This window comes from Amblyomma mixtum, chromosome 6 (genome assembly GCF_055824585.1).
Source record: "Amblyomma mixtum isolate Tamu chromosome 6, ASM5582458v1, whole genome shotgun sequence".
NCBI lineage: Eukaryota > Metazoa > Arthropoda > Arachnida > Ixodida > Ixodidae > Amblyomma > Amblyomma mixtum.
The window spans coordinates 137,866,194-137,892,615 of record NC_143017.1 but is presented as its reverse complement, the minus strand read 5'-3'; the positions used below and the strand labels follow the sequence as shown (position 1 = coordinate 137,892,615).

The 26,422-nt window shown below is 49.1% G+C and overlaps 1 protein-coding gene across 1 annotated transcript in view; it reads right to left on the bottom strand.

Annotated features, from left to right (window-relative positions):
- Positions 1–5,997: 5,997 nt before the first annotated feature.
- LOC149340543 (uncharacterized) overlaps positions 5,998–26,422 on the bottom strand; it is a 43,522-nt gene continuing 23,097 nt past the window's right edge. Inside the window, exons 2-3 of the mRNA XM_089551289.1 lie at positions 11,773–12,007; positions 5,998–6,518 (exon numbers count right to left, since the gene is read on the bottom strand). Coding sequence (XP_089407415.1) covers positions 6,278–6,518; positions 11,773–12,007 — 476 coding nt within the window. The 3' untranslated portion in view covers positions 5,998–6,277. The remainder of the gene's footprint in view (positions 6,519–11,772; positions 12,008–26,422) is intronic.

Below are 26,422 nucleotides of genomic sequence, written 5' to 3'. Positions count from 1 at the left end.
GTTAATTATTTTCCAGGGAGAAAAGGGGGGGGGGGGGGGGGGGTGCGTGCGGGTCGGTCTCCGCATACAAATGAAACTGCTAAGAGGGCTCGGCATCGTCATGATAGCACGATATTCTTCATAATGATCGTGGATGGAAACAAGCTGGCATGCATATCGGGCGTTTTAAACTCGACCGTTAGTGAGTTCGGCGCTTGAAAAGTTGCTTCACCGAGCTGCGCACTTTACTCTCGTGTCAGTCGCAGTTTATTTCCCTCTTTTTTTCTTTGTCGACGAATGAAGCGCCCTCATTCAGTCTGGGGCGTGACGAAAAATGATTAACTAAGCCATTACGTTCCAGATTTCGCCGTAAATAGGCACGGGAAACACATTGGGTGAAAGTGAGCCTTACCCCAGCCCGATCATCAAGGGAGAGTTTAGCAGCCATTAAACGAAGCAATAGCATTTTGATGCAACGTCGACTGCTGCGGCAGCGTCTCTGCGTAAGGCAAGTATAGCGAAAACCAGTTTTAAAAAAAATTAACTTAATTCCCTCTTTTAGCTCCAAAACACGCAGAAGGCTTTGTTACTTTTCGATCCTATAGCGGCGCAAGTCTCATTTTATGACGAGTGGTGTTGCTCAAATGGCTTGGTAAAAAAAAAAAATGCAAAATTTAGGGAACACTTTGGAAAAGGAGTATAGATACCTAACTTTTTGGTGCGTGTTTTCTCCCTTGTAATGAGGCGAAAGGCATTTTTATACACGGATTATCATGTGGTATCATCCTACGACCGCTGAAAAATTTATAATCTAATTTCTTTCTCGTGCTGTTTCCGTTTCAACAGCCGATCGGTGGCTGTGACGTCAAAGAAAGGTTATAGGTCGCGTGAGGCATGAAAAACTGCAATTTTATTGGTGCGTCTGCATATGTTGTCGTTCCAGCTCTTGAGGAAGGCTGGCTTCAGCACTGTAGTGAATTAAAACGATGAAGCAGCGATTACGTCGCAGTTTTGCCATACCTCAGGTGACCTGTAACCTCTCTTTGACGTCAGAGACATCATTCGGCTGTTGAAGCTGAAACCAAAAGAGCACACCATAAAAATTAGATTATAGATTATTTACCGGCCGTAGGGAATGCACATATGGTGATTCATGCATAGAAGTGTCTTCTGCATCATTATAGAGAAGAAAACATGACACCAACATTAGGTGTCGATTCCATAGCGTTAATAAATACCAGCAGCGGCTCCTAATTTCCACGTAGATAAGGGCACTGTTTCTATATTGTGTGCAAGACCACACGATATACAGTACGCATAATGCTCCACTTTAACCAAGCTGGACGAACTCGCCTACAAATACCATGAAAGAAAAAAAAAAAGCCTACATGGCCTACTGGTAACGCCTCTAAAGGGCAACTCAAGGGCCAGGAATTCGATTCCCGACTAATTGCCTCAATTTTCTGTTCAGCACAATTCATTTACTTCATATACTGACATGTTCTAATGACGTTTGAGTCCCATTTCGACTTTTTATATCACCGGTTTTCTAACGTTTTAATAGCTTTTAGAATCCTCCGCTTCACGTGTGACGTCACCACCTTTTCTACAAATATGGACTTTTAGCTCACGTCGCCGCCGATGGCGACGACGCCGGATTTTCTGCGATACAGGAGCCTTAACGCTAGAGCGTTATAAATAAGTTAGGGTTAAATAGGATTAGTGCGGCGACTACAGTACCGCCGACTCCAGGGCACTCGCCCGCCGTTTCTTACGTGTTGATGCAAACCGGTCTCCACACCGTTGGTAGAAAATGGTCGGCAGAACGTGCAGACTTACGCTGATCGCCAGGCAGCACAGGCCGCATGGACCTTCCAGGTGGTGCTGAACAAAGTTTTATCACGCACAAAGAAAAACAGCACACTGTTTCGCAGCCACACGAAGTAGGGGTGGACGAATTTGGTGCGCTTAAAACCTCCAATCTCAGATTTCACCTATGTCTGTTTGTCCGAAGCCTGTCTCCGTGACCTTGGGCATGCACGAGACGAGCAACTTGGTTCGCTCAAGCCCCACCGGAGGCAGCACCTGCCATCGCAGGGGCAATGGCACATCGTTTAACCGCTGCACCAGTGAGCCAGGAGTGATATGAGGACTCCTAGGGATCTACGACTGTAAAGTTGAGAATTCAACAGGTACAGGCAACAACCCATTAACACTACCGCATTATACCCTTTAGGCGGAGATTTAGTCCGCGTTCGGTAGTCTTTGTCTGAAGCCTGCTTGACCTTGAAAACCGAGCCTCGAACCGAAACCGAAGTGAAAACCGAACTGCTAGCGCACCTATTGCGCATTTGGCATAACCACACGAAATGGTCCGCCATTTTTTTTTTCGAAACCGAATTGAAAACGAATAGTGTAGCTATAATCCGAATAGAGTACGAATCAAATGCCTTTGCGGATATTCGCACAAGTAGTAAATATACGTACAAAACAATTAATCGCACGCGGAACAGCAAAGTGCTAGCGGCAGCGATTTTACGGGGATACAACTTTTATATTTATAGCTACAGCTATCAAAAGGCGCAACGCTGGTCTCCACCGGTGCCCGCAACACGAAGTCAGTATACTAACATCATGACCGTCATGTTGTACGTATAGAAAAATTACTCTTTGCTGTACTGATAATAACCAATAGGGCCCCAACTGAAACATGGCCTCCATGTTTTGCCATCTAGGCAGGATTAGCTAAACCCTCCTGAGCCCTGCCGCATAGCCCGGTCTTGGAGGTCATGTATGAGCATTATGAACGCCGTCACATAAATGGATGGCGTCGCGGCGTTGAACCCTCCATCCTGTGCTACAACTACAATGCAAATTATTCAAACTTAGTGCCAGTTATTCGAAAAACATTCGGAAACATATACGATTCCTTTCGAATAATTTTGGACATACACTATTTTATTCGTTGGCCGAAACGAATATGGGGATACTGAAATTATTAGTCGATATTTTCAACTATTCGCCCACCCTTAACACGAAGCGAAAGCGGGAAACATGCATACGTTTCCCGCATGCATTATGTTAGCAAAACGCAATACATTCAGTGTCCGTGCACCGTCGAGAATGACGCAAACTCTGCTCAACCCGGGCTATGATGTATTTCCTCGCGAATATGGGAAAGCTCGCTGAACTGAGCTCAAGTGCGAGATGAAAACTGAGCTCAAGTCCATGGTGGACTTGAGTTCAGTTTTCATCTCCAGTGGAAGCATACTCCACGGTCTCCGTCAGGGCTGTGTCCACAAGTGTGAACGTGAATCGCATTAACAAAAAAGCATACTCGAGGGAGACCGCCTTTATTTGAACATGTGCCAGATTTACACGTTGCGAGAAGCCCGCGTTTGTGAGCATGGCGTACGGGCGGTTCGGGAAAGCCTTTTTTAACAGCTCAATGACACCAAATATAACCACGAAAAAAAAAAGACAGTCCCTGACTTACACAATGTAGTTGAACCTCGTTCTAACGAAGCTGAAGGGGATCGGCGAATACTTCGTTATAGCCGTAGCTTGGTTACAGCCCATGCTGACAAAGCTTCCAAGGGGAATTGTCATTCCTTTGTTATATCCGTTTCTTCGTCATGAACCGTTTCGTTATAGCGGGGTTCGACTTATAAGCACAGGAAATACAAGCGACAGCTTAAGTTTGTATCCACCCACACGAGACAGTGTTCATGGTACCGAACAAGGAACCAACGGTTTCATACTCACTATGTACATTTTGTAAGTACGCTCTCAATGTGACGGCCTTTCGAGCCCAGCATGAGTCCGCGACTCGGAAAGCGTAGCATGTCTCACAAGCATTGACAGGTGTATTGACATGTCAAGGTACAATGACAAGACTGTCTTCTGCACATTTTGGTTGCGTGTCAACACAGGGCTGGCACGGAGCCAGATCACGAATGGCAGCAGGGCTTCCGAACATGATGAGACTGCTTTCATGAAGCAACATCACGTGTCTGCTACGTGAAGTCCAGCGCCAATCATCATTAAGGAACTCATGCCACGACACACAGGTTGGAACATCGAGACGAAACGACGCTCTTCCGGCCGTTACGTTCCTCGCGACTGTAATTAGCCACCAGAGCTACGGCCGTACGCGACAGGAACACACAACGCTCTTGGCATTTTGTTTATCTCACAGACTTCGGACCAAACGAGGGAGCGGCATGTACATCTGTGCCAACAATAAAGACTTCCCGACCGAACCTGGACACGAAAGGCGGCCTCGCTTTCGATGGTGCCATTTCCTGACGGTAAGTACCGGCACATAACGAAAGCCGTTCGCGTATGTGCCACCTACACGCAGCCGGGTCCTTCTGGGTGCCCGGCAGCACAACAAGGGGAACAAAAGTCCGGTTCAGGGCCCAGTTTCCTGGGTGATATGTCGGCTCGTGGCCCGAGTGCTGTCGAAATCTACGCGTTCTGTCAAAAGAGCGTCAAACACTTTGCAGGTGTCCAAAGCGGATTTGAGGACCCAAGGCAGTACGCACCAGAGTGCGCCTCGCAATCTGGGGGCACGCGATATCGGGGAGAGCTGCCAGAGTTGACAGTGACGCTTGCGAGTGGTCTCTGCACTCTCCATAATGATTGCATCTTTGCGTAAAGCATAATGTGATCATAAGCTTGTATGTATGTGCGACATGCCCTTATTTTTTGTAGCGAAAGCTACAGGGCCACGAACTTTCAATATCGCTGTGGCGGTGCTCCGAGGAGGCACAGAGACCGACCTTGAGGCTATCAACCGCCGCAGCTGGCGGACGCCGAGTGCCTGCCGCGCCATCTGGCATGACGTCATACCGCACGCCTCGCCGCGGAGCCGCTGCCGCCGTTTGGTGTGACGTCACACCGTTTGCCTCGTCGTTGCCCTAGCCTCCACTCGCTTCGCCAGCTGTGCTTTCGCTAAGTATATCCTGCCATAGCCGAACTAAGCCACTGCCTTCGTAGCTTACATTTTTTTTTTTTCGAACGAGTGGTTTCGGAGGACAATAATGTTAGCTTCTTTCGGATAACAATAAAACCTTAATTGTTTTTATTTGCATTCTTTGTTGTGCTGGAGCCACATGTCTGAAAAAATTATGGTACCTCGTGACCGGAAAAGTACGGAATTTATTGTGACTCGTCAGCAGCGAGTGAATCCTTTGTTGACCAGGCTATTCGCAGATTGACATCGCCGTTTTATTGATTTGATTTTCAGGCTCCAGTTTAGTAGAGCGTTCATGCAACTCTGTCTGAGCATACAGCTCAGAATAAGATTTCCAGGCAACTGCTTTACTGCAGAGAGGCCTCCACGGGGCACTAACAAGACAGAATGCATTAGCTCGACTGCAGTGTTACTGCGTATATCTAGCAGTGCTCCACTGCGATGAGCAGAGATGCGACTTATGTCTCAGGATCCCACTGAAATAATTCCTTTCACTAACTGTTCTTACCAACTTTACCGTTATGAAAAATGAAAATTAACGCTTCACACAAGGTTACTGTCCCTAATGCGAACATGCTCTGTGCTATAAAAACACCAACGAGGAGCGTGAACGCTGAGGGGCACTGGTTCCCGGAAGACAGGAAACAGACCTAGCACAGTGTCTTTCCATAGACACGTACATGTTGCCCATGCAGCGTGCCCTCAAGGTCCCATAAGGGCGATTTGGCTTGCCACTAAGGACTATGTCATCCGCTGTCGAAGAGGAGCGTTCATGAAAACGGAGCAATGCCCCAGTGCATTGCACTCTTAATCGTTCCGATTAGACAGCTTGGAAAAGTAATGTACAGGGCACGTACAGGGGAATAAACTGGTGAGCATAGTGCATATTCACAAAGGATGGTCATGTGCAAACGCCACTGAGGCGTATTGTTCGCGCACAAAAAAAAAACGAAAAAAAGCCCCAAAAGTCGCTCTATATACAGGACAAAAGACTGACAGATCCACGACAACGCGTTCGCATCAATCAATATACAGCCACGTCTTAGAATTGAACGCGTGCCACAAATTTGATGTGCACATATGGGCTGCTGTTTGTCAATTTCTTTTTCTTGCCTTCCGGTAATATCGCAAAATGTCCGTCGCGACAGGGAGTCGAACTCGAGACGTCGACGCCTAGTGCACAAATGGCCCAGTCTCCTGTCTTGTCTGTGGTCTGCGCCATACTGGGTCGATGTGACGACCACGGGGCCAAACGCGCATGGTTGCGACTCCTGTCTCAGCGGCACTAAGAACGGTTCGGTTCCATGACGTGCACTCTCTTCAGAGACTGAACCTTGCGGCTGCCGAGTCCGCAGCAGCGGCAGCCGCGGCTGTCGGAGGCGGCAGCACCGAGGGAGGCGGCTTGAAGTAGCAGGCTCCGCAGAAGGGCTGCACTGCAGATGCTCCGGCCGACCCTGGCTGTGCACCGCCGGGGCTGCCGCCGTTGGTGGCCGCGTGGCTGGCGGCCACGGCAGAAGGCGTGGCACACAACGAGCCCAGTCCACTGGCCAGGGCCAAGCACCTGTGCCAAGAAAAAAACATGTCGCCTCAATTTCGACGAAAGAAAAAAAAAAAGCGTGGACTCGGCATCCACCATACGACACTTTCGAGCGCCTCTCCAACTGAAGGTGGTCAGTTTGGCGAAGCCAATGCCTGGCAACGTGAGGCTTCGGTGGTTAGGCTTCGCATAACAGCTTGCGCAGTAAAGGAACTCCATGCGTCTCACTGCGCTACAGTAGCTTATTTCCTTTTATTTTATTTTTCCACCCACGGGTGGCGAAATTACATTTTGCCTAAGGGCCTATTCTTATATTTTCAAATTGGGTTAAGCCTGTTGTACGTATGTGGTGCAGGCAGGGGCTTATTATTTTTATTTCCTTTTGGTTGCCCCAACCTATTCTTTGTCTAAGCGTGACTAGCGCGCGAAGGAGACGGGACGCACAGGATGTGGCACACACCAGCGGCAACTTTGAATTAACTTTAATTGATCAGCTAAGCACGCATGGTACAGCTGTTGTCAAAACTTGTGAAGTGTCCAGGCGGTTCGCTTCTCAGCCCTGTAGTGGGGCTCTTGAAGCATCCGTGGAATTCGTAACTTTAAGGGGTGGGGAAGGGGAGAGTTCCGCCTAATTTCAAGAGATTCGCAATGCCGAGCGGTGGTGAAAGGAAGAGTTCTGCCCAATTTCAAGATATTCGGAATGTTGGGGATGCTAAACGGGCTACTCAGCTTGCCTCGAAGGAAGTCTCTTGGGTTCTATACATTCGGCGCTGGCTGTGCCTTCATCAAGCTCCTGTCACCCCTCCTGTCCGTCCCGCCTTTCTTTGTCCTATTAATCCCCGAAGGTGTTCGATCACAAACTAGCCTGGACGATTTCTGTGGTTAAGTGTATTTTTATCCTACCCTGGGCAAAGAACTGAAAGTGGTAGCCCAGTCACAAAACTCCGCCACACCCTGTCCTCAATAATAAAACCATTCCTATAGGCCAACAGGTACCACGGGAATCCGTATGGCAGAGTCCTGTGAGCGCTCTTTGCACGGCCCATACGTTTATATTGATTCCACTCATTGGTCTTGTAGACAAACTGTAATCCTTCCTTTAAGCACTCTCATTCCCTATGCAGTGAACTTTGCCGACCCATTTCATACACCTCGCTCATTACATCTTTCCCTCACCGAATACCTTCCCCACGCCAGCGGATTTAAACGCTGGCTCAATTCTCAGTTTCTTTTTTCGATTAAAGAGATTCTCTCTCTCTCTTGTCACTCAGGTGCAGTCCAGCGACGCTGGATTTGGGCAAGAGGTGAATGTGGATAGTTCTTTCTTAAAGTTGCACTGAAGAGGAATCTGAACTCGTCTTTTTACCGCGGGAACTCAATCTACACGTTCCGAAAATTCTCAGAAACTTCGAATTATTGTCCTGTGCGGCCGATTTCCATAATTTAAATCGGATTAAGCGTCACGGCTCCCGCCTTTTTGTGAACTCAACCGCAGACGGCAGGAGGAGTCAGGAGTCAACCAACCTTTCAAGCCAGTCCCGTGGCGGCTTGCCGCTCTGCCATCGGCGGAGTGATACGTAGTGATCGGCGAAAGCAATGAGTCCACGCGTATTTTTATTTCCGTGGGCCTAATTTGCGCCTATGTAGCCTCTGACTGGATCTTTTTGTTCACGAAAGCCTAAAAAAAATAAAAGCGAAAGCGAAGCTGCCACGCGACTGCCTGAAAGGCACTCCACGCGTTACATGACTCCTCCTACCGTCAGCGGTTGAGTTCAAAAAAAGTCAGGAACCGGGACGTTTAATCCGATTTAAATTATGGAAATCAGCTGCACAGGACAATAATTCGAAGTGTCTAAGAATGCTCAGAACGTGTAGATCGAGTTCCCGTTGTAAAGAGACGAGTTCAGATTCCTCTTCAGTGCACCTGTAAAATATACTACGACGCTACACCATGTAAACATTTGAGGAAGTCCCACACAAGATATACTGTCGCACACAAAAACAAAAAAAAAAAGATAAAGAAAGCCTACCCAGGAAAACTCTTGTGAGGAGTGTTCAAGCGTGCGAGGCGTGCTGGCTAACTTTGAATGAGGAGAATCTCATTGAGAAAAGTCTTGCAGTGCCGCGGCGATTGCGAGGTCCACAGCTGTCGCCGGGTATAAATACGGGCTCCTTTGGGCAGCACTACCTGTTGCTTTGCAACCGTTTGATGTACGCCCGGCCACTTCTTTAACAGTATCATGCGAGCGTCAAGCAGGTAATAGGAGGTTGCGGCAGTACAGTGTTTTGTTACGAAGCAGAGTGGAAAAATGGACTTCATACAGCAAGCACTTCATGCGCTTGTGCGTATTCTCGCCCGTTTCGATTTCTCGCTTCGTCATACGCCAGTGTACATCAGTTTGTTCGACGCTAGTGGGATGCTGTTAAAGAACTGGCCAGATGTATATGTCTTTGCTGCCTAACTTAAATCAAGCGAAAACAAGAAAGGCAAACCTACTAGCACATTTCTGGTTCCTTTAGAATTACTTGCGTTGGAAATAAGCCACTTCCTATATCCCCACTCGCTCTCTAAATCGTTCATTCGCCCGCTTAGTAACCACCGCCTCAATTAGAGTCTGAATTACTCAATAATTTCGAACTCAATTATTTACGCTCTAAACAGCTTACACAATAACTCAATTTCTTGCTCATTAACTCGAGCATACTCACTCACTTGTTCACACGCACAACTCAGTACAAGCCTCAGTTCCTCGGTGAACTCACTCACTCACTGACTAACTGGACAGCTAGCTCACTCACGTACTAACTGTCTTGCTGATTGAATGACTTGCTTACTCAGTCACTGGGAAACTAGCTATCACTCTGAATAACTCACTCATTGACTAACCCATTCACTCAATGAATAATCCAGTCACTCACTAAAAACCCGCACCCACATCTTGCACCTTAAAAAAGGTGTCGTCGCCATTCCAGAACTCCTCTGAGCTGGAGACTATGACCGAAAAACAAAACTTCGTGGGCATGCGGCAAGCGCAGGCAACCGCTTGAGGATCACCGCCCAGTCAGCTCCGACCATGCGGCCCCAATCTCACCCCGGTGTTATAACCGCAGCTGCCAGGCGGATGAGGAGGAGGAGAACACGCGCGCGTGCCAACGACCACGTAACTTGGCGTCGAAACCCGGTGTGCGTGCGTGCGTGCGTGCGTGCAAAGGTTTCTTCCGCACTCTAGACAGCTCGATGCGTGCGCTGCTGCAGCGGCCGCTCGGCGTGGGACCGCCGATGAGTACGAGACCTAGAAGTGGGGAAGAGGGGGCCGAGGCATGCAATCCGCCGGCGGGGGCGGCCGTTTCGTCGCCCGACTTCCGACGAGGGGAAATTGGGCAGGGCGAAGCCTCGCTAAATATTCATGGCCATAACCATTACAAGCTGTCCGCGGCTGCGCGGGCAGGTGTGCCGGTGGGGAGCGCCGGCCTGCATTATTGAGCGGGCCCAGTTCAAACACGGCCCCGCTCCCGGGCTGCGACGAAATCCGCCTCGTTTCGCGAATCATCCACCTCTTCTTCTTCGCCCCCTTGTTGCGGCCGGACGGTCTCCTTGGCTGGCCGGACCGGACGGACGGCTTTGGACGGCCCTACTACTGGGCGCGATCCGTTGGCCAGACACTGCGTACGGTAGAACCATAGGAGATGGTCCCCACAGTTGAGCTTTTGATTCGAGGACTTGGAGCAGGTGAAACCATATTGATGCTCGTTGGTTCGCTTTAGAAACAAGACGTAGTGCAGATATCGCACGAGACGTTCTCATTGCTTCCCTTGCTGACCCGTGCATGATTGTGGTCTTACCTCTGTAACTCTACAAACGAGACGCTGTCGGGCCATACATAGGTCATTTCCATATCGTGGCTATAGAACCCCAGCGTTACTGACTACGTCCCAACGATGCTTGTGCACAACTGCGTTTGTCTCATGGCTAAGCGCGGCATGCAGAGCGATAAGACTATACAGCGATGCCTGTTGAAAATGTCGGTGCGCCAAGAGCCACGACACAACGACAAAAAGAAAGAAATAATAAAGAAAACAAAGAAGAACAAAGTTTCGTCGTAACGCAGTGTTTCTCGCTAATTGATCATATCCGCTGCACAGGGCATCGCTCGCATGTGACGAGACGTCACACGTGGCCTCGTTGCCAGGGATTCGGGAGTACAGCCTATTTCGCTTTCTTCGCCACCATGAGGCGCACGACAGGAAACTAAGGGCTGGATTTTTTACCGCAATAAAAAAAAAAAAAAACGGTGGTAGCGTAGGTGGCAGCGTAACGCTGCCGTCGCACTTCTAAGCTGCTCTTTCGAGGGAGGCGGAGAAAGAACAACTGTGCTATGGTGGTCCGCGTATAGTTTTGTACTGGCGAGTAGGCGGGCTCGGGTCTACATAAAGCATGAATATGCGGAAACTCGTTGACGCCTACATTCTCCTATCTCTTGCGGGAGCTCATGCAGCCCAGATATAATCTTGAGTTTTTGAGACGCGCAGTGAAAGAGCCTTAAAGGCCCACATGCTGAGGTTGAGTGAATTACTTCCTATTTTTCAGAATAATAGACTTGTGCGCTTTCTTCGAACTGGCATGAATTGAAAGAGAACAGGCGACTGTACAGCCGTTAAAACATCATAAGCTTCGCTGCAGCATCACCTTACAGTGATTTTAATGAGTGGCTGAAAATTAGCCTCCCTTTCACTGCGGCGCGTCTTCGAGAGACTTAGGAACGTCTTCGATGCGTTCAAGAGTCCACTTTGTACCTCCATCAATCTTCACCTGCTTGTATTCATTATTTGACTCAATTTTCCACTCATCATTAAGTCCTTGATTCCACGCGACCGTCGCTTCGACGACACTCAGTATCGTTATCCACACCTGCGATAGCGCACACGCCGACGGGTAGCTTTCGAGGTGCGCTGCAGGTATCGTTTACAGTCTACCGCTTGTACCCGGATGTATGGGCAACTCAGCCACAGGCATTACGGCAACAGCGAACATTCAAGAGTAACATGGTGGTGTCGGAGCTTTAAGGCACTACGTGAGGGTTCGCTCACTCGAAATAGCGCATTCACTTAAAAAACGCAGCACTGTCCGAAATCACTTGTCAGTGTACAGGAAATACAGATGGCTGCAGTGCTCCTCGGGTAGGGTGGAGGGGACCGAGTGCGAGAGGTAGAGAGGAGGAGGAGGAGGAATAATAAGAGGAAAGGCAGGGAGGTGGTAGAGAGGAAGCGAGTCGCATACCTGTACTGCTGGTCCAGCTGGGCCTTCTCGATGCGCTTGTCCTTGGCGCGTCGGTTCTGGAACCAGATCTTGATCTGCGTCTCGGTCAGCTCGAGTCCCTCGGCCAGCTCGAAGCGGCGCGGCCGGCTGATGTACTCGCTGCGCTGGTACTCCAGCTCCAGCCGGAGCGTCTGCTCGCTCGTGAACGTGGTGCGCTGGCGCCGCTGGCGGCCGTCCTTGCGCCGCCGACGCTGGACTGCGGGGGTTGTCCGGGGCGTCAGCTCAAGCTGTACACTAGTACAGAGCTTTAGCGAAGCGGAGGTGTACTAGCCTCGACGCTTACCGGAACAGCAAGGTGCGTGATGTAGTACTGTCGCGCTCAATATGACTTGCAACACACGAGCGTGTGGCCGCAGCGCTTTCCGGATGCACAGTGGTGCCAACAAGCGGCGTGCTTCAAAACCCAGCGTCGTCTGCTCTAGGCAATCTGAGATCAACTGCGACATGCGCCCTGCACTGTCACACAAATGTCGCCGCGCTAGCGTTGGCGATACGATAACGCTATGCTTCTTTCAAGACCAGACGACACAGGAGAGAAGGTTCACTGTGGAAACAGCAAAATTCTTTCTCTTTAATTTTCGAGCGCGCCGCGGCCCCGCCATGCTTCCGGTAAACGTTCGGGCCACGCTGCCGGTCGTTGCAAGTCATACTGAGCACGATAGTACACGTATACATGCAAGTGGTCAAGTGCACGTCCCAATTTGGTCGGACCCGGTTGATCCGCTATACACTTGCGCTATTAGGCCTCCGCTCTGCTAAGGAAGCACTAAAAAAGCACTCCGTCACACATTGGGACCGAAATGTGGTTCTGTCGGTCAGATAGTGACGTTCACGTTGCTAAGTGGCGTAGCGCATGTCATATGTCTCGTTTTACGATCGCAAGTCACTTGTGGGCGGTGCTTCGAATAACAGTCACCACGCTGTCGTTGCGAGAAAAACACCAGCAGTAGAAGATTTCATGTTTGATCAGAACGCACCCAGCAGGACTGCTTAGATGATCAAGCAATTTATTCATGCGTGGAAGTACCGATGGACTTTCCCCATCTAGCTTGATCAGATTCTTTACGACTGCCGTGAGTTTAAGACTACGACTTATTAATCCACTGACTTCCAAAGAAGAAACCATCTGCTCTCTCTAAAGAGAACGTTATTCGATCGTTTATTTTTTTTTTTTTTGCTCAATTCACGACTTTGCATTCGAAGCGCCTCAGAGTGAAATAGTCGACGCAGTAGCTATACTCATTCACGCGCCCGTGATGACGGAATCAGAACGGCAACCGAGCAGCAGTGTGTGTGAGCGAGCGCAAGCACGCTATGTTCAAATCAGGTCGAGATAAGAATGCGGATATCCCAAAACACGCAATTTCACTTACACGTGGAAGGAAATCGTGTTATGATTATGCAATCGCATGGACAACCGTCAAATAAAATATTTCATCTCACTCCTTCAGAAGCCGCAGCGCGCAGCGTTTAGTTAAAATAAGAAAAAAGCAATAGCATGTTCTCGCCCTCAAGCTGTCCTTCGAGCTTTGAGGAACGCTATGTAAGTACCACCTGGAGTTACTACCCGTGCAATATGGCATCAGCATCGGGGAGGGAGTTTTAAAAACTTGGCATTTATGCGGAGTAATGTTAAGGTAGGAGGAAGTTAAGTCCGGAAGTAGAAGAGAAGTCTGTCTGCTGGACAAAATTTTGTCAGCATGATTTGTTTTCGTCTGAACTTGTCTTCGAAACGAGGATCCTCCCTAATTTCGAACATACGAGCTATTTAACGTGCCCTGACATCTCACAGCACACGGAGGTTTTTTTTTTTTTTTTGCTTTTCGTCTCAATAGAAATGTGGTCGCCGCGGCAACAATTTAATCCATTCTCTTTCTGCTTATGTCAACAGCATTGCATGTGGTAAATAGCGGAGCTCAGCCGTCATCATGACAGTGAAAAGAAAGGTGATCGTGAATGGTGGCAACTGAGAAGCAGAAAATGGTAGCGGTGTCGAAAGTGCATGAAATTTCACGCAGCCTGAAGAAGATAGCAAAAGAATGCCAATTATAAGCAATATTGTTCCACTCTAGATGAGCTATAGAATGGCTAGGTAGACTGACTGACTGACCTTTACTGCAAGACAGCGCAGCACTGACTGAAAAGCCTCCAGAACCTTTTTGTCATCTACAGGGAGGGTGCGGTCTAAGAAATCCCTCGTCTTGTGAAGGTGAGCACATTGGACCTACTGGCGATGCGTGCATGACAGGTTACGTGAGCATGACAAAAACGTTGATAGATATCGAAACGAACCCCCTTTTCTCCACCGAAACAACTTGCGGCTGTGTTTCGTACCCCACAACGTGCAATCTTGCTTGCAAACACCAATGAAACTGCAATGAAAATTCTAGAGACCGATCTGGTTAAATACGCGGAAAAAAAAAGTATAAATTTTCTCTTCATAATTTTGTATTTTAATAAAGTTTTATTTTCGCTTTCTTATTTCTCTCGGTTTCCCCCGTGTAGTCGGCATCGACTGTAAGTAACTCATTACGATGGCCTTCCCTTCTGCACACCTGTTTTCTGTCGGCGATGCAGGATACCCTCAGGCCCCGCTGCCTTGCGGCAAGATAGAGCAATGATAAAATGCCTATAGTGGTCTCCTAATTAAAATCCTGGTCTCTTTCATGTATATACAAGCCTTTAGAAGATGTCTGGAAAATAGAGAAGAGGCAGACAGGTTGCTGCTTCCCTCAAGATGTGGCTGCTACTGCTTGGCAATGAGCCTGCGACCTCGTTTTCTGTGGTAGAAGTGCAGAACCGCTGGGTTATCACGGCGCGTGTGAGCACGTGTTGGGTTCTTGTGGCTCAAGACTAGTTACCTGATACAGTCTACGTGGGTATCGAACACAAATTCACTTCCATGGTTGCAAAGAGCTCCACGAAGAGCGAAAAAGAAAACAGGCGCTTTCTGTAATTTTGTTTTGCCATTATTCAACGTTACAGTTATACTGGTATGTTGCAGTATACTATCCCGATAGCGTTGAAGGCCCCGTTACCCAGAAAAATCCGGCGTCGGCGTTGTGAGGTAAAAATCACTGGCATGACTCTGGCAGGTGGCGCGCAGGGAGCAACCTAGGAGGCAGGTGGGTCACCTAGGTCACGTGACCTTGCCGCGTCATCAGAAGCCTGCCCACCGGGTAGTCAGCAAACTTCTCACTGAGACATGTGGCCGTAAATTAAACATTGGTCACTCGGGAAGGTCAAACTGGGTCGCACAAGGCCCACCTCTGGGAGCATCCGCCATCGCAGGGCAGTGGCGCATCGCTTAACCGTTGCACACTGCGTCAGGAAGCGTATGAGGACTGCCAGGTATCTATGAATGTATAGTAGAGAATGACATTGCATATATGGGAATTAACCCACTACGCTATCGTGTCATACCTTTAAGGAGGAGCTTAAGTGACCCCTAAAATTTTTTACCCCTGCCCCGAACTTCAGCGTAGCTATAAGAACAATATATCGCAGGCTTTCCAAAGCGCCTTAAAAAAATTAGGGGGCATTTAAGCTCCGCATTTAGGGGCATGATGCGGCCGCAGCTCCTCTTGACCACGCAGACATGGACACGAAACTTTTACAATGTCATCCATTATGTGAAAGACCACATGACATATATATAGAGCCCGGTTTCAAGCAACCCGTACGAACGTACTTACTTGCAACCCGAGGGCCCGAGGGTCAGGGTTTCCGATACTGCGCGGATGTGGCTGGCGCCATCTAGGGGAGCCTCTTGAAATCGACTAGTTCAAAATTTTCCGTCACGTCGACGGCAACGCCGACATCCATTTTTCTGCAACACAGGGCCTTTCACGTAAAAGCCGTATGATAATAAGTAAAGAAAATGCCAACCTTTGTACGGACGCTCTCAAGTGCAGCCATATCCACCTCGCATTACATGGCACGTTCACAGAGTGCAGCAGTTCGCCCGCTCGCGCTCATCGCGCTACAAATCAAAGCGAAACGAGGACATTGTCAAACAACCCACGCGCGCATTTTCCGCCACGGGCTCATGGCCACTTGATGGGGCTCTAACCCCACACCGTCAGATACACCTGTCAACGAAAATAAAGTTTATCCTCCTCCTCCTCCTCCCTCAATTTTTAAAGCCCGCAAACGAACAAGAGACGCGCTGACTGCCGACTGAGCACCCCGTATACATGCTCTCAAACGCGCACAGCGACGCCATTAGGAGCACGCATCAAAACTTTCTGCTGCGCGCACGCCAAGACAGAATAACCTTGTTTCAGAATTCAAAAGGCATTGTAATGTGCTCCACCGCGTAAAACCTTCAGCTCTGGTTTATGGCCCTTGCACACAAACGCACGCCAACCTCCCTCCCCGCCGATTTCCTGGTGTCTGTTTATAGGCACGTGGGAAAACATGGCAGCAATTGAGGCAGCGCTCCCATATTCAGTGATATCGTCACGAAACGCCCGCCCGTCGCGACGGCGGGACCCACAATATCCCGAAACACGCTGCTTATTAAACCACGCGCGATCAGGCTTGCATGCGAGCCGAGTATCGTCCGCATAGCGGATACAAAAAAAAAAATACAAAAAAGCCTGAACTCCTGGAAAGCAGGCTTTTCCGACTCCTACTGTTGCCCGGGGAGAAGACCGACGCGCAAGAGCAAGAGGGACGATGACGAGGAGGCGTTGGCATGTGTTCCCGTCATTAGGCTTAAAACGGAACCGACGCCACACGCACGTGCTTCGAGCACTTCAACGCTACTCTTTCACATGCGTTTGTGCGTTCCCCTGCACCCCCCCACCCTCCCCCACCTCCCGCTGCTCTCGCCCTCCATCCTTCCTGTTCTTTGGCGGTCGCTTTAATTTCTTTCTGCCTTTCCCCCACTTTAAAAACGAAGTCTAGACAGAGATCAGGCACATTTAAATCGTGTTATTCGTTCTGCGGGCTCTCTGTAGCGAGCGCGCCCGTTCGTTGCCGTGTGTTCACCGGCGTTCGCGCACCCTTCGCTCCGTGCAGGAGTTGCCACGCGATTGGCCGCAGCACGCGCGTTGCGAGCGACTGCGCATGCGCGGGCTCTGGGCATTACCGTTGCTGCGGTGATTGTTGCTGCCTGCATCCTCATCCCGAGCATTGCTCATTTCGGGATGCCATCAAAATGCGGGCAGCATCAGCGACAGCAACGCAGCCAACGGCGTGCGCGGCTTGTTTCAAACGGATGTCTGCGAACGAGGGAGGGGGTAGAGAGAAGGGTCGCGCGCCGCGGCAACCATTAATAATACTAATGCGAGTGCTGTAACAAAACTTTTTTTCTTTGCCCGCTGGCAGAACCTGATGGGTTGGTCGGGGTGCATTCGCCTCTGCAGGAAGGCGTACGCAAATGTATATGTATCGATAGGAGGAGGGAGAAATTTGATGTTGAGCCGTTTCCTCTGGAAAACCGCATGCACGAACGGCGTGCGTACATACACAGGCTGTCCTCGTGCGGAGTCTACGGCTGCGGTTGCTTCGAAAGGTAGTATGCAGGACACAGTATTGAGATTGTGATGGAGTCGGATGACAGATGGAAATTCACGACCGACCGGGATGACCGATGGTGCAGTTCTTCCGTGGCAATCTGAACGGTGTAATTTTACGTCCGGCTCTGGAAGGAACCGGAGAGGGTGCCACTAGGAAAATGAGGACGAGTGAGGAAACGATGACGGTGTCGAAACAGTGTCATCATAGCGCAGGAGAAAGAAATGTTGAGCTGTGCAAATAGACGGCACACTCACTACTGCCCTTCTCTCCCCTTCCTCACGTCCCCGCTATATTTGTCTTACCTTCCACAATGTTTGACGAAACGGCTGTAATTTTCCACTTAATTTTGAAATTTTTATTCGCAATGGCCTGACTTCAGACATGCAAATTTTTGTCGCTGTCAGGGCTTACAATAATGTCAGATAGTAAAGCACAACATGAAACAAATACAGGCTGCAACCAGCACATTACAGCTAACGTGTAAAATTCCAGGTAAATTAATGTATTGTAAATACGTGAACAAAAAGCTACCAGTTTAAAGTCTGCATACTGCGGCCCCCAATACATTGTATGTAGGAAAGAGGACTAAATAAACAACGTCAATGAAGTTTTGTGAAAGCGCCGACAGTCAGTAATGCTTAAAGATGCTTGCACAGCGTAATACAGACCTATTGAGAACCGCTTCAGCTTAAAACGTTGCTCAGCAGAAACGTGGACTTAGGGCTATTATAAGTATCCACTTACTGGCAAGAATATATCTAGTTACTTTCGCTTTTTTTTGCGTTTCATATTTAGGCTATCCCAGAGTCACTCTCCTAGCTTCGGCGGGAATATAGAATGTTTGACAAAGTCACCCCTCATACTTAACTAAAGAAATCCGCAAAAATTGAAAATTTCAGTTTCTCTTTACAGCTCTGCATTGACTTGCGGACAGAGAATTGCTCCATAAAGGCTTGACTTTCCTTCTTTGGTTGACGAGGAAACTTCACGCGAAACCGTAGTTGTGCCTAATATAGATACTCGAATAGTACGAAATATTTTGCGCTCACTGAGCAAACAAGCCAAGACAACAAACCCAGGGAATATAGAACTAATAGCTACTACCTTCCATAAGGCTCCAGTAAACGCTTCTTATTCATTTGTAAGAAAAAACACTGCCGCTCGTCTACAACATTAAAACCGTCCCGGGTACGTTAACCATCGTTCATTCGCTCAAACTTCCTTCTCTCCATTAGCACCCACGCGCGTGATCGAAATGCTTTCGAAGTGATTTCGCGGTACGCAAAAGTTGAGAGGTGGTGGTCTGAAGAAAAAGCGAGCCCCGGTGCTCACAAGCACGTCTTGACGTGTGCCGAACGGGAAGCTTCTTCGAAGCGCGCTTGTGCACGGTACGCAGTCGAAGAAGAGGCAGGAAGAGGGCTAACGGCGTTGTGTTTTCCGTACTCGGAGGTGCACGCAGGGAACGCAGCGCCGAACAGGGAGGTCGAACGAGGGAGGCACAAGCCATCCTTCAACAGGAACGAGCCTCATTTTTTACAACAACCGCAGTGTGGCGCAGCGCGCGCTCTAAATCAAAATCTCGGAACGCCAAGTTTTTGATGACGCTCTGTAGAGATGAACGCACGCGCTGCTTTTCCGGCGTGGACGAGTTCCCATAAAGGCCTCCAGGATTTGTATGTGTAAGTATACCTGATTCGCTCACCGCTGCCGTCGTTCTTGTTGCCGCGGCTTGCGCAAACGTGCGGCTCGCTTTGTGTGAAGCGGTGGAGGCGTGAGTGATTTTTCGGACTAGGAGACTTCGCGTGCGAAAGCGCTCGGAGCTGTTGTTTTTGCCGCTTGCGCATGCATCCGCTCGAAGTTCTAACTTGCAGCTTTACTGCAAGCCCGTGTTGCGCTTTCTGGGACTGCTGAGAGGGTAAACAGAACAAGTCCTACTCGTCCGGCTTTCAAAAGGCGCCGCCAAGTTTTCTGTTTCGGGGCCTGTATGCCCGCTTACGATGCCATCCCGGAGGGCTGATTTGTCTTGCGTTGTTTACGCAGCGTTCATCACGAACAGTTTCTTGACGTTAAGAGAAATTAACGCATAAATTTTCCGCTCTTTATCGTGTCGACTGTTTCTTCCGTGAATTTGAGGATTGAAAAGATAGAAGCTGCCTTAAATATTTTTCTTTCTATATGCATGTGCTTATTTCTGCCGAGATTCGTTTAAAACGTAAGATATTTCGTCCGATTCAAGACGTTACGTAGAGGATGTTGAGAGAAAAGCTTATTACAGCTGAGAGGTCGTTTTGAAAAATTACTACGTGGCCTGATAGTCTGCACTGGACAAGGGGAAGAGAAGAAGAAGGAGGGCTTTGATGGGTGACCGTGTGAATCGCAGAGAGATGCAAGTATCTAACACCACATAAGCAATGTGCCTAATTACAACCGCCAGTCGCGGTCCACCTTGCGCTTTCACCACCACTCTATGCAAGAAACGAAGGACTGTCCGCCCTGCCTGGGGAGCTTTCCAACTCATCGACCGAGCGCTTAGTGCAAGGTCCTTATGAGAGTGGCCTACCCTTGAAACGTGCCAGAGAAGTGGCCAATTCCCGTCTCTCGCACGCATATATACCGGGCGTACCGCAAGTACGCGTACTTGCGGTCTCAGTGGCGACACAAGCAGAACAGTCTGAAGAGGCCGCGAGTTCAGTTAATTCATAGCCTAGGAAGGAGGCTTGCATGGCTAAGCGGAAGTTCACGTGGAATGGAAAACGTCGTGACGGGATGCGTATGTGAAGTCTCTGGTTGAGCCCAGTGTCTCTCTGTCGCACTCCTCATAAAGCGGGAAAGAAGGCAGGCGGCGTCTGGTCTCTAAAACGGCACTACTGTTCAGAGGCCATTGCTGAAAGCGCTGTCTGCTTCTGCGTAAACATACTCGTTTGCGTGCAGCGGACCGCCTTCGCCGCTCCCTCGTGAGCGGAGCGATTACTCACCATTTTCTGTAGAATTTTAATTTTTATCTTCAGTCTGATGTTCATCACATGACGTCTGATTAGCTCCTCAAAAAACAGCCACATCTGTGCAAGTAACAGCACACACTGTCTGGCATCGCTATTGAGAAAGGTGCATGGCTGTAGAAGTCGTGGATGATGTTTAGTTTATTTTCTCTTTGAGATCAGGCCATGAAAGTTGCCACCAGTGACCTAGTGACTGATCCACCAACGGAAACTATCTGCCTGCATCTGTTTTCAAGATTACGAAACATATGGCGTCGATGAATGCAGCCAGCCGTATCAGCCAAACGTCCTAAACCAGATGCGATGTGCCTACGCTTGTGATGATTCCGAGACGTCAAATTCAAGGAAATAGAGAGAAAGAAGGAAGCGATGGATCCCTAATGACCCCATTCTGGCTCCGTAATAGATTTCAAGTGAACTGACCTGTGTAGAACACAGCCCACCACGCGCCCTGTCTGCAGAGCATCGCCTAATAGAATTGCTCCTCTTTCTAAACGCCACCGGAGTGCGGCTGCGACAGCTGCGTGACGCGCGAAAGACGCGCGCTGGTGCATGGCGCGCAGAGGCGTCAATGCGTACACGCGTCGCAGCTCGCCGCAACAGATGCGCAGACGCGGACCGCCCCAGTTTGCTGTGGAAGCTCTATAGAGGGCGAAGCAGCGGGAGAGGGGAGGGGGGGGGAGTAAACAAAGATGGCGCTGGAGTAAACCAGCCGTGCGGGCCCGCCTCCACGGCTGGGGAAGGTGGCAGTGATTGCGGAAGCACGCCACTGACACCGACCAGGAAGCGGAGGAGAACGTTGGTTTCTAGAGGAGACAGCGCCGCGATTATCAGCTGAACAACAAAGCGAGGGAGAGAAGAAAGCGGAGAGAGGCTTCCACCCGTAGAGTAAACTTATATGTGTTACCTGTGGCTACTTACGAAGAGGTAGAATGCCCTTCATTCTTCCTTTGACACTGACACCCTGATGTCTCGTGCAAACTTCTGGCAGTTTTCGCACTGCCCGAAAATGATCAGGCTTTCTCATAGACGGCTCTGGGTTCTTGCAAAGTTTCTGTAGAGAGTGGAATGTTTATCTTGCTCAATGTAAACAAGTTGGTGACTGTTGCAGTAAGGCGTGAGGTGGATTGAGAACTTTTAACGAGTGCTTGTGTTGCGTCCAAAACGATCAGTGTCCAATTTGTACTCTCTACGGAAGTTGAAAATTGCCTTTATGCAAGTGCGCCTTTTTAAGTGAAAATAGCGAGATGAAATTTAACAGGCGGCGACAAGCAGGTAAGGCAGCGCGGCCATTCAGTACGGAAGTTTAACGGAGTTCAGATGGTTTATGCTTGAATATAAAGCGGTACGAATTATAGACGTTTGAATTAACGGTCTAACTGAGCTGTGAGCTCAATGCAAAAAAAAAAAAAAAGAGAAGGTCGTAGTGTCAGCGGGCAGCAAGCGCCACACGAACCTCAAGCAGGAATAGCATTTATATTGAGGTACTCAGTCGCTGCCAAATTTATTTGTTTAGAAAACGCAACGCAACTAGGAGGGGGGGGGGGGGGGGGATCTTCATGGGAACGCTTGGACGTTCATCTCGTTGAAACTATGCGCTAACACGAAAAATACCGCACAGCAGTCTTTCATGCCGATTGCTATCAAGTAACTTGTCGCAATTCGCTCTAATAAAAGCCCAAACAAAATCCCATACAGCTTAAACGAGGCCTTCTTAATTCGTAAGCCTGAAACGACCAAGGACAGGACGTTCGATAGCTTTCGACAAAGCTTTATGCGCCAAACATAGTGATCTGCATCCTTTGCGAAAGCATACTCTGATGAAACCACACTGCTTTTGCTGTCATTTCGTCTGATATGGATCACAATAATAGGGCTCGTGTACACTGCATTATACCAGAGACGACGCGAAGAAGTCGGAAGCACAATGGCCCTGCTCGGCCCGAACGGGCCAACGAACGTTGTCAGTCAGAATTACAAGCTCGCTTTTTTAAGAGACGAGCCAGCTTATGCCCTTAGTTAAATCGCGACACACTATATTCCCTTAATGCCATAGCTCGATGAACAGCGCACCACTCACCGAGAGCGCTTCGGGTTTCACGGGTCGGTGGCGCTCTTATAATAGCGCTCACCGCGTACACGCGAACACGTGTCCACAACACCGCGAGCAAACGCAACGATTATTCACGAAGCGGGCAATAGGCTCTAGCTCGCTCGGTCGGGGTCAGGGAAAAAAGGCTGTGGGGAGGGCACACGGAATGGAGATATCCCTCAATTTGGGGCCATTACTCCCTTTGTGTCGCGGTCGCTTCTGCTTGGGGACGTGGTCTCCCTATAGTTTTCTTTTTTCCTTTTTGTTAGCCTCTCCTCCCCTAGCTTCCCCAAGCTGGTGGGGAGTCCGTCTCTCCGAGTGCGTAGATGAGCTACAAACACGCGGGACTCCCTTTGTGTTCCGCGCGGCCCCCCCAACGGGAGGACTGCCGGTGGCTCGCTGTGCCAACCGAACCATGCCGGATGAGTGTTCATGCGCAACAATGAGCACGCGCCAAAGCGTGATTTCCGCCTCCTCCTTCGCGGGAACGTTTATATTTTTTGCTCTACCTTTTCTTGTATTGCCTGCGTCCGATGACGGCAGCGTGTCCGAGGCGTATACGTACCGTCCCCTTGGGACGGGATCTGTGCTACTGGTCAAAACACTGGTCACTGAAAACGATCGTCTCGAGAAAGGTGGACTATTTTCCACTTTTCCGCGGTTAAGATGACCATGGTTTCCGCAAAGAGTGGCTGTTGCTGTTCACAGGACTGACTTAACTTTATTGTGTCATGCGAACAGCAGTAACCATGGCTAGCGAAAACCGTGGTTGCCTTAACCGAGGTTAAGAGCGGCCATGTGACAATGAAGTTATAACCCTGTATGGTCACTTAGAACGTTGGTCACTTTGAACACTGGGCCCATAGAACGGGGGCCATCCCGCGGAAAACAGAAAGTTCTGTTCGTTTTATGTGTTTTGTGCTGTCTCGTGGTACAACGATGCGGCTTGCAACTGTAATAATGCCTTTAAAGTCCTGCGCGGTCAAGCGTGATTGGCGATAAAACTGAGGGTGAACGTGAAGGGTGTCTGGCTTTTGTCGCAGCCGTCGTCGCCGCTTCGTTGTACGCGGTGGTTGCGGCGGTCGTCCATTCTCTCTTTGTTCGCACGAGAAAGTGACAGTGGCTCAGCTAGTGCCAGTCGACAGGCATGTTAAATTTCCCACTCTTTTCATTCAGCCACTTACTACTACTCGAGAGAAAGCGCATTAATGTCGGGGTGTGATGCAACAGGCGTACCTCGATTACTGAGTAGATTAGTTACAAGTTCTAACGTAAACTGTAATCAGCGCTTTAAAGATAATTCGCGCCACACCTTCGCCGTTCAGGCATACAAAAAGACTTCGGCAGGAGGTAAGAGAAACCAGGAGCATAAAAATCGTACTGCTCCTATGAGGAAGCGGGCTAGGCAATATTGTTTTTATTTCATTTTATCTGACCACTCTACTTTATATTTATACGAGGGCTGTAACGCGCGTACGCGTGCAGGAAGTTAACTATATGCATATAAATTGCGCGATGACGGACTGAAACTCCGTTTGCTAAAATAAAAATACTTATCAGGCTATACGCAAAAAGGTTACATATACTGGGCCACAACAGTATTTTTTTCCATCGCTCACACCCATTGGATTGCGTTCAAACACAGCAATTAAGCGTAGAGGCTTCAGGAATGATTAACCCCAGTTGAAAATATTTTTCAGCTCATTAGGTGATGTTGCATTCTTAAAGATGATTTATCGAAGCTAACAAGCTTTTGATTTAAGTGGCTTTACTAATCACAAATTGAACGATCCACATGTACACGACCATTCGAGTTCAGACATGATCCCTATTTTGTCAAGCGCGTGTTGCTCATTTAAGCGATGATCCCGAGAAAACGGCGCAGGGATGACAGGGACGAACGGTCAGCACGCTGCCTGTGAACTTCGTTCGAATCTGCCTTGCAGTGTTTCTTCAATATCAAGGTGATGCATCATTCACCCCAACATGAAAACTTTTCTAGTGGTCGAATTTTTCGGGAAAACAAAGCACTGCTTCTGTCATGAATGATAACACATGCAAAAAGAAGCAAAAAATGCATTCCCACATAAGCTACCAACTAGTAAATTACATATATAGACTGCTGTTCTCCCGACAGCTGACACTGCAGAGTTGAGTCGAAATATTTTTCTTCCCTTTTTTTTACTTTCAACTTTATCGTTCGAACAGGCGTGCCAGGCAACGCCGCTCGATTATTGCGGCTATTAGGCAGGCGCCGATGTGAGCCGTTGAGGCACGGTCCAATGAAGCGTTAACAGCGCCGAATGACTCGTAGCTGCGCCAGTATACAAAAGTATAAATAAAAGGATAGGGCGCATATTGTTTGTGTGCCGCCTGGCAGGATCCAACCCCAAGCCTCCCCCATGCCTCTCCCTGAGCAAACCCTGTCATTAGGCATTAGACAACCCAACTTAGAGACTGTGTTCTCTGTAGCGGCTTTCGGTTATACGCACAGTAAGCAACACGCGCATGCGTCAGGCGGTGAACGTGTTTGCCGGGTTCGTTGCGGTTAACACTGAGGGAAATGACACCACTGCGGTTGGAAGGGTTGTCTGCGCAGCGAAGATATTTGGGGTTCAGCACGTCTGCGCTTAGCCCAGCGAAATGATCGCAGCGGAAAACACAATCGTCCTTAGAGCACATTATTTCCAAAATACTCAACTTGCATTCCATGCAGCCGGTGACAGTTAATGGACAATTGGTCTTAGAGGCATTCTCAGTTTTTACCGTGAATGATAAGTCGGCGTCCTAAGAGCGATGATTTTAGGAGTTTTACGCCAAGAATAAAAATATTGCACTGTTCACGCAATAGACTGAAACATGAATGGTTTGGTTTGGTTTGGTTTGGTTTGGTTTGGTTTATGGGGTTTAACGTCTCAAAGCGGCTAAGGGTATGAGAGACGCCGTAGTGGAGGGCTCCGGAAATTTCGACCACCTGGGGTTCTTTAACGTGCACTGACATCGCACAGTACACGGGCCTCGAATTTCTCCTCCAAAGAAATTCAACCGCCGCGGCCGGGATCGAACCCGCGTCTTTCGGGACAGCAGCCGAGCACCATAGCCACTGAAACATGAATGCTTGCGTTTAGAAAGTTTTCATCGCACAGAAAATACGCGGTGGTGCCCTAGAATTGCGCTCGCTAAAATCCAACCCATTCCTGTATCCGTGCTGTAATTGCTAGTCTATGAATCACGTGAAAAGCGGGAAGCACTTTTAACGGTCGTCTTCGCAGTTAAATATGCAGTTTAGGTTCGTGTGCGAAAGTAAAAATAATCGGCACTAAATCCGGAATAATGGCTACTTTGAGGGTCTTGTTTAACGAAGATAAAATAAATTATAAAAAAAAGCAGCTGGTTGGGGGGAAGTAGTGAAGTGCGCATATGCAGGCGCGTTTGCGACCGCTGAAGAGATCACGCGTAAGGCGAGAGCATTGCCATTAAGCGAACCCTAAGATACATCACTCGATGGAAACAACTATGGGAGGTTCTCAAATTCAATCTTAATAGACCTATGGTTCGTGCGGATGGTTCCCATCGCGGGAATGACCGTCATCCACGCGAATGCGTCCCACGTGTGCGCTGTATAGTCCGTCCGAACATCAAGCACCGGCGATTGAGGGAGCAAGGCTTTTTATACAATCTCTCACCGAAAGAGACGCGGGCCCAATTGCACCGCTCAACTGGCCTCGCCTTTATCGGACAAGATGTCCGCACGGGGCAGTATATGAGTGGGCGGAGCGGAGGGGGCATCGTTCCGACCGTCCGCCGTAATGCGCACGTTCGCGGCACACTGGTCCTTCTGACAACGGTTCTGTACAGTACGCCGAGTGCGCTAGGGGGCACGACCGTTCCTTTGTGTGTGCGTACTCCGCTTTGAGCTAACGCCACCGCATGACGTTTTTATGAGCGCTGCTACTTAAAACGATGTGAATGTACAATGGACGCTTTAAGAGGC